Source organism: Bufo bufo, chromosome 3, assembly GCF_905171765.1.
Source record: "Bufo bufo chromosome 3, aBufBuf1.1, whole genome shotgun sequence".
In the NCBI taxonomy this organism is placed as follows: Eukaryota; Metazoa; Chordata; class Amphibia; order Anura; family Bufonidae; genus Bufo; species Bufo bufo.
The window spans coordinates 642,797,271-642,806,177 of record NC_053391.1 but is presented as its reverse complement, the minus strand read 5'-3'; the positions used below and the strand labels follow the sequence as shown (position 1 = coordinate 642,806,177).

General features: G+C 45.9%; 1 protein-coding gene across 1 annotated transcript; it reads right to left on the bottom strand.

The window, feature by feature from the left end:
- Window positions 1–1,129: 1,129 nt before the first annotated feature.
- LOC120993994 (protein kinase C delta type-like) lies at window positions 1,130–1,923 on the bottom strand. The gene is made up of 3 exons (XM_040422453.1): window positions 1,850–1,923; window positions 1,519–1,720; window positions 1,130–1,396 (listed from the first exon to the last, which is right to left on the bottom strand). The coding sequence occupies exons 1-3, from the start codon at window positions 1,921–1,923 to the stop codon at window positions 1,130–1,132; spliced, it is 543 nt and encodes a 180-aa protein (XP_040278387.1).
- Between the last annotated feature and the right edge of the window lie 6,984 nt (window positions 1,924–8,907).

Genomic DNA, 8,907 nt, shown 5'->3' with positions numbered 1-8,907 from the left:
TTGGCACGCAGGAAAGGAAAAACCCCCTGTGGAGGAAACCTCTAGGGAACCATGGCCTAAGGACCACCCTTCCCTTTGGGCACAAGCGGCAACTTGTCGACTAGAAGCGCTGGCGGTCAAGTCATTGATTCTTGGAAGAATCTTCATCGACTCCATAGCTTCTTGGCTGCATGCTAGACTGCAGGTCACAGCCCTCAGGTTACTTCTAGTGGCAGCTGGAAATGAAGCTGAGGAACAAGGACTGGTGTGGCACAGTACCGATGAGTAGTCAGGAGAGCAGATAGAGGTCAGAGTTTGGAATCTGAGGCTCATACAAGGACAGCAAGTGTTGGTTGGTTTTTCTGCTGTTTATGATGTCAGCAAGAGGCTCTGCTGGAACATGATGTTTTTCAGCCACTGATCTACTGGGGACATCTGTATACAGAGTGGAGCTCTTTACTTCCAGTTTTTCATCTTCCTCCAGATCCTGCGGATGGTCTCTCTCACAAATCTGCCAAACGTTCTACCAAGAAAAAATTAAAACAGGTTGGAAATGAAATGAAATAGCCTTGCAAAATGGTAACCACCTTCAAGTTTGCTCTGTCCACCCATGAGCAGACTATAAGCCAGTGAATGGAATCCACACTGCACAGATTCACAGGGAATCTCCAATAATCCCCATCTGTATTCCCCTCTCAGCTACAATGACTCACCTGCGTGGTCGTATGAAAGGTTCTTTAATTGGCTTTACGACCTGCCAGTTCTCATTGGCAAATGTGAATCCACAGAACAGTTGTTGATCTCTTTCAGCCATTGGTGACTTATTGGCTTCGGTGGAGGACAGGATGTCATCGATTTTTGTCAATGTCATCACTGGTGGCTATGGAGAGAACATACCAAAAGCGGTGTTGATAAAGAAGGAACACAATGGAACTGTACTACTAGCCACATCTTCTCTGGATCATTTACTTACTGGTCCTAGTTGGAATGGTGGACGAGCTCCTGCTCCCTCTATATCTGTCCAGTTGATTTCCATGAAAAACGGATGTTCCCTGATGTTATCTACCGCTACCTGGCGACTCTCTGGTGACTTGTTTAAGAGCTGGAAAAATGTAGAATAAAGACATTCGTTCCATCACACGTTGCAATGCTATCCCTGATTTTCAATGTCCTCATTTTCATAATATTTAGCCGCTGTATTACTGCTATGTGTCTTTCTACTCACCCCCACTATAAGGTCTCTAGCTTGGGGGTTGAGGCCTTTTGGGTAGGTGGGAACATCATTGATCAGTGACTTTTCGATTGTTTCAGGCAGTATACCGGCATTGAATGGATATTTGCCAGTAGCCATCTCATATATCATCACACCAGCTGAGAACCAGTCCACTGCCGTGTTGTAGGGCTTCCGTAGAAGAATCTGTGAAAACATCCAGCAGACAATAAGAGTTAGAACATTGTCCAGGCCAGCAGAAGTCATGCAGCCGTCCAGCCCTGTAGAAAGAAACAGCTCAGTAGCATGTGCAGTCGATGATTCCTCACCTCAGGAGCCATGTATCTAAGAGTTCCGGCATATTCTGAGATCTTCTTATCCCCAAAGATGTTCATCACGGCAAGACCAAAATCGGCGATCTTCAAGTGACCGGCGCTGTTCATTAAGATATTGGCTGGTTTTATGTCCCTGTGTATGATGCCTCTGGTGTGGAGAAACTGCAGCCCACAGATGATCTCAGCTGCCATAAATCTGATGGCAAAAAGAAAGAAAGAATATCAACATTTCACCCATTAAACTACCAGACTAATAATGACACAAAGCTGCATGTTCCTGACAGCAATCGTCAGTTTTATCTAATATATCCATGTTCTGTCTTACCTGGTGACTGGAATGGTGAATAGGGCGTTGGCTCTCATGAGGACACTTAGATCTCCTCCGCTAAGAAACTCCATGATGAAGAAGGCATAGTCCTATGATAAAAGACAGAAAATATGATCCAGGTTTCTAAAATATTATAGTAAAGGTCCTGCAGCCTCCTCAGTTGGGATCGGTATAGCTAACCCACTGATCAAGCCTCGATAATGGATCAGACTCTTACCTTGGTCTGGAAGGTGGCATAAGCATGGGTAAACAATGGACTCTTCCCAGTCACCTCCAGGACCTGTCGCTCAATCAGGACAGTGTCTTTAAAGTCCTGAAGCAGGACCCTCTTCTTCACCAGCTTCACTGCCAGTTGTTGTTGGCAGGCGGGATGTGTGGCCAGCATGACCTGTAGGAGACAGAGCATTAGAACTGGAAGAAAGGCCTGTCTTGCCATGAGACCTGATGAGAAGACATGAAGCGTTGACATCCCTAGAGTGATATTACTGCGACACACATGACACACATGAGGAAGAAGTCCCAAGAATTCCTAATACTCACTTTACCATAACCACCCTCTCCAAGGATTTTATGGAAGGTGAAGCTTTCCAGTCCAGTCACAAGGATGGGGGCGTCTGCTGGGATTGTCCCTGGTGGAGACAGGAGAGATACCGTAAGATTTAATATTTCTATATTTTTGCCATTACAATACAATGTAACTACATTAGGGGGTAGCAAAGAAAGGAATTCATAATCTTGGTCATAATTAGGGTTCTCCAAAAGTGGAGAATTCCATGAATTCGTACATTAGGGGGTATTGGCTCTAGGAAACTTAGATCTGCACTCACCTGACAGCTGTTCCATGTCAGTATTGTAGGACATGCTGGGTCTGTCATCAGCTTTTTCCCCCATCTCTTCTCCCCTCTTCCTCTTTCTCTGGATACTCTCCTGTATAGGGCTTCCAGGTCTTTTTGAAGCCTTGATCATTTTTTCTTTGCCGCCATCATTTGCCCTCTCCGGTGTTACTATTCTCCTCCTCTTATTTGGCGGCTGAACTCTCCTCTTTCTCTTCCTCTTCCTTTTCTTTGGAAGATTCCTGGAAGTCTCCATATTCAGCCCCTAGATGTTATGTTAGGCTGAGGAAGGTCCTGTCTGCCTTCAGCACGTTCCGGGGTGACACTTGGAACGGTTTGGCTAACAGTCCTTCTTTTCTGGTCTTGTATTTAAAAAATTTGCCAAGCACTAGAAAAAGTCGCCTTCACCAGTCAAACGATGAAGAAATATGGCTGCCGTTCAGGTTGCAGAGTTCTAAACCTAACTGTTGCATGATGTCACAAAGGGTCCTGTGACATCACCATATTCTAAAGGTCACATGACATGACAGAGGGACCTGTGGCATCATCAGCCAGGCTGACAGGCCTGCAATTATCAGCAGCTACAAAGTTCCATCCTTTTCTGCTATTTACCTATTCTCTCTATCATTTTAATCCCATTGGAAACAATATATCACCAAAGTAAAAACTTTCCTTAATACAGTTACCTTAACAATGCAACACAAGACAATTCAAGTGTAGTCACGCTTCTTGTCAGGGGCAATGACACATTGTATCCTTTAGAATGCCTCGTAGCCATCCATTAGTTCTTATGTCGTTTACGCAAACTGCGATATTGATGGCCTATCCGACTTCTATGCAAAAGTGCAGGGCACTCCAGCTGGACCACCGGGTGGCTTTATTTACCCAGGAACAGCACCATACATACGGTTGTGGCTGTGTGTGGTACTGCAGATCAGTCCCATGCACTTGAAAGAGATTGAGCTCTGTGAGCTACAGTATGTTACGCAACCAGAACCGAATTGAAGGTGCTGTTCCTGGGTAAACAATGAAGGGGACACAGGGTCCCCTCTTTCAGTTGATTGGATCGGACAGATCGAATTTGAAATCTGCAGCATGTCAGTTTATGCTGCAGTTTTCCCCAGCGGATTTCACCCTTTCAAATGGAGAGGGAAAAGTCCTCTGGCTTTTCCATGGCAAAAGCGCACATCGTACACGTGTTTTTTGTTGCTCGTTTTGTTGCATTTTTTTAGCAGAACTGCCTGCTCCAAATTCTGGCAGGTGTGGATGTGAACGTACAATAAAAGCAAAGTGGATGAGATTTGATCAAATCCACACGCTGCAAAAAAGATTTCCACCCAGAAGAGAACATAAGGTTCTCTGCAGATTTCATCCATATAGGATGATATCCGTGGTAAATACGTAGCAAAAGCTATCTGAAATCCATGAGACCCTGCCTCTGCAGTGTCCCACTCACGTGACCGTGGGCACCGCAAACGTGCTTTTATCATGTATTAATGTCATGTGATATGCCTGTATTTTGTATTTTATCTCCTGTCATATTCTCCATGTCACAATGTGATTCTATATGCAAATATCCTTTACACAGGCCTAGTCAGGGTGCACTAGACTTGTTTCTCCACAAGATGGAGCAGTGTCAGTGTGTATATATAGCTTAGCTCAGACCAAAGTTAGGCAGTTAAGTTGTTAGCTGGTTGAGGTCAATCCAAAGTAGTTCAGATGAGCTCAGGTCAATCCAAGTGAGAGTTCAGTTGAAAGCAGTTCTCTCATGAGCCTACAAGAAAGAAACTGCAATGTAGCTGAATATCTGGAGGGAGGCATATTCCTAGCCTCTCTACTCTGTCCCTGTCGGCTCCACAGCCCAGGGCTAAGGCCTGCAATCATTCTACCTAGAGGTGAGCAATCCACTACTATAGATCGCTCTTCCAGGGTGACCAATGTCTAAACTGCATACAGCCGAGTATTTAAGGAATTATCACGTTTATGCAAGACAAAGGATTAGCAAGATAGTCGTTACCTGAGGACTTATTAGGCACCTTTGTAGTAGTGTATAAGAAAAAGGTTACAGCCAGCTCACCTTCCGATCCTATGGAACGGTGCACGGGGCGGACCCAAGCCAGTCCAATGGTAAGCAGATGATTGAAAAATGCTCCGACACTCAAGGACGTTCTGTGCAAAAATCCCGGTCTATTAAATCTTCACCAAAATACAGGTACAGACAGCAACAGTGACACGAGAACCCCACTGCTCCCCACGATCTACGCGTTTCGAACGCTGTCGTTCTTACTCTTAGGCACCTTTGTAGTAGGTGTAGGAGACAGCATGAAGCTTCCACATCTCCAGCTCAATTCCTGAGGACAGTTAGGTCAACTGTCAGAACAACATTGGAATAGAAGTTTCAGGATTCAGAAAAGCACCTTTAAACAAGGATTAGGATTAGGATCAGGCCGGAGTTTTGACCAGTGTAAGACTTTCATTATTACAATCCTAGTCTGAGCAGTAGCTTTCTTATGTATTACAAGAGCCTGTACTTCATTAAGGATTTGCATTTCCCTTTCCCCATATGTATGGGAGATTGTGCTTAATGCCGGATTATATCAAGAGACTGTTTTAATGCATTGGATGTGTTGTTACTAGAAGTCATCTTCAGTAAAGTTCCACTTTGAGTTTCATTCTGTTTGCCTCAGACTCAATTTCCTCTATTAACACTACAGTAAATGGTTGTACCTCCATACAAAAGGTACTGGCGTCACGACTACAAGGGACCTTGCCACTGGCACATTAATACAGAACACCAAGGGCACCTCAAACCACCATCTGGCCTGTGTCCCTTACACCAGAGTGTGCCCCAGAGAATCCTTGTGCCGTTCTCCTTTTCACTTTTATGCGAGCCTACCCAGGGACGACCTAACCGTGAGTAACCAGAACTGTATTTTCCTCGGCCCACCTATTGCTCACGCCGTGACCTCACACATAATTACCCTGCAAGGTGAATTACTGTAAAAAGCCATAGAAACAACTTGTGTTTTCTTTTTCTTTTCTAGGCAGTATGCTGTTGCCGGGTTTTGGAGTGGGCCCAATGCTACGCTGGGTCCTCCAAACACTGCCGAGGTGTCACCATTAGTGATGGACGAACATCTGCCGGGACGGTTCGCGAACGCCATCAAATGATCGCGAACCGCAAGTTTGTGGCGGGTCCCATTCATTTTAATGGCAGGCGAACCTGAAAAACCTTCAGCTCATATTTGCAGCCAAGAAATAATTACTAGAAGTGCACAAATAGTCCCACAACATGGACAGTGACATACCAGATGTATTATTCGAATTTGCAATCTCCATTCATTATTTTTTCAATGCGAAATATCGGCAATATAATGTTCGCGTGCGCAAATGCACTATATAGTACCCAAATGCACTATAAAGAAAGTATATTGGTATCTAACACCCCACTTCAATCAGTTTTTTTGGGGGACGACTGGTATATCACACCAGTAGAAATTATTTGTTCCAATAACGCTTGTCCCTCTATATACCTGCAGTATCGCAGCAGAACCGCACACAACTGCCGCACAATACAAATGCACTATAATATATTTTCTAACATAGAAAGCATATTATAACATTGTACAAGGAAGGCAATCCATTAGAATATACATAAAGATAAAACGTAACCTTTAATAATGTTACTATGAGGGTCCATTCACACGTCCGTAAGTGTTTTGCGGATCCGCAAAACATGGACAACGGCAATGTGCATTCTGTAATTTGCGGACCGCACAACGCCGGCACTATAATAGAAAATGCCTAATCTTGTCTGCAATTGCAGACAAGAATAGGACATGTTCTTTTTTTTTTCGGAAACGGAAGCACGGATGCGGAAGTGCGGATCCGCAAATGCGGATGCAGACAGCACATTCCGGCCCCATTAAAAATGAATGGGTCTGCACCCATTCCGCAAAATTGCGGAACGGATGCGGACCCATTTTGCGGACGTGTGCATAGAAAAGATATCCCTCAAAATGAAAATAAATAAAATTATTAAAGTTAAGCAAAAAGCATAGATGTGGTAGGTAATAAGTGCTCGGCGGCACTAAATCAGGTGCTCTGCGGCACCAAATCAGAAACCATATGTCCTACCACAATCCGGGGGGTTCCAGTGCACATCCATGAATCCCGGAGGGAAAGCAAAAACCATCTATCCCTGGGCTAGATGATGATGTGGTATTGAAGGACAGGGTGGGCAGAGAACTGTTCCTGATATTGTCCTACAGGGGGGTGCTATTCTGGCCTTGATAGACTAACCACAGACCACCCGCCCTGATAAGAGTGACCCCGTCCGGAACCTTACCCTATATAAAAATGGCCCTAGTAAGCCCCTAGGCCTCTGACTTCCAGGTGATCACTATATAGATCTATGTGTTTATGACTTATTATAAAAGTATATTATAAGTATATCGCACCCCTCTGTGTATCACACGTATAGGCCCGGTAGACGCCGCATTTGTGTGAGGGGAGGCGCCGGCACCACTACAAAAGGTGGGAGCAGGGAGCTCCCGAGTGACGCGGTCTTCAGCTACAGCTCGGCTGACGTCACTTCCGGGATTCTCCCATTCTTGCTCCGGCGTCGGCGTGGATACGCGATCCCCCGATACTTCCTCCGGTGGGTAAGTATAGGGCGTGCAGCCGAAGCGAGGGGCCGTACATCGGTACACACGGAGGGTAAGTGGGGCGGGGGGGGGGGGGGGGGGCGGCACGGCGCTGACACCAGCCAGACATGTTCACACTCACCAGCGGCAGCCGGATCACTGGCACGCACGCCCGATCCTTGCGCCGCATCCACCCGCCTCCTCACATGTGTTCTTTCCACAGGTTGTCGCTAGTGGCAGTCCGGCATCCCTCACTATAGCAGCGCTTACTGTGGGTGTGTTACAGGTATTGTCTGGGGATGTTAGGGCCGTGGCACTGCAATTCTGGGATTTGATCTAAAGTACATCTTCCTTTACAGGGCGCCAGTCTCAGTAAAAAATTAAAAAAAAAAAAAAAAAAAGAGTATCTGCCTGTGGGGGAGGGGGGGGGGGGGGGAAGAGGAAATATGGGCGAAGGTGACATTATCCTGCTGCATGATAGGTCGTGTAGGGGAAATATTCATAGGGGGCAGTACGGCCCGGGTATCTGCAACAATCAGCTGCGCCCCCATCGCTTGGGCGCCAGTCGCGCATCACCATGTATTGTCAGGCTCACGTGTCTGTCAGTCCCCTCTGAGTACCCAAATACGCTTAGCGCACGCGGGGAGCGTGTTGCAGTTGGCTCAAGCACGCATGCTGGGTCAAGTGATGGTAAACGTGGATCAACGGTCAATGTTTTAAAAGAGGTCCGTGACGTGTAGCGCTCTGGGGAGAAGGGGGTTGGGCTCCAATGGTCAAATGATCGTGGTTAGGATGGTTACCTTCAAAGCTACATCCGTGTGTCTGCATTTACTTTTGTCCTATACGCCATTCACTACTAGAGCAGCGTTCGCTGTTGCATTACATTAATACTCTGCTCACTTCAGATTGCATTCATACGGCTGCTCCATACCATGCTCCGCATATTCACTCAGAGCTGTGCCCATACTATGTTTTAGGCTCCACTCACATCCAGAGCTGCATTTCCCCACTTGTTCTTACATCATGTGGTATACTCCGTTTCCACTTAAAGCTGCATTTCTTTCATTACTTCATAAGGGTTACTCCGTATTCTTACTAGGGCTATCAGCGCACTGCTCTGATACTGCTCTTCCAATAAACATAGCTGCTCTTTTCAGGCTTACGTTTCTTTCCTCGGTGGTTTGTTACATTCCTTAGGCCTACCTTTTTCGGTGTGTTCTTTAAATCCTGGTTGGCATTCACTCAGACTGGTCTTCTTTACTTCTGGTTCGTATTCACTCAGATTGATCCCCCGCCCCAGTTAACCAAATAGCTCCCTAGCGGATAGTGGACCAATAGGTGTAAGTTCCTACTATGTTTTCACAGCTGTTCATTTTGGTTGTCATGACAAGGGTCTTTTCTTAGCGAAATGCATGCCTCTGGCTCTTGGTTTCTCCCATCTGTTCAATTTTGCGGTCGGTTAATGTTTCATTTATGCAAGTGGTTCGGATCACTAATGTCATGCATTTTCCATTAGGTCTGGCTCACGTTTTAAAGTACTTATCGTCACTGTAAAGTCATCCAGGTCAGTCTCTTG

Coding starts and splice junctions, on each gene's coding strand:
- LOC120993994 (XM_040422453.1), bottom strand. CDS start 1,923: ATGGAGTTTCTTAGCGGAGGAGATCTAAGTGTCCTCATGAGAGCCAAC. Junction 1,721..1,849: donor TTCACCATTCCAGTCACCAG/GTAAGACAGAAC, acceptor TTTTGCCATCAG/ATTTATGGCAGCTGAGATCA. Junction 1,397..1,518: donor TTAGATACATGGCTCCTGAG/GTGAGGAATCAT, acceptor ATGTTTTCACAG/ATTCTTCTACGGAAGCCCTA.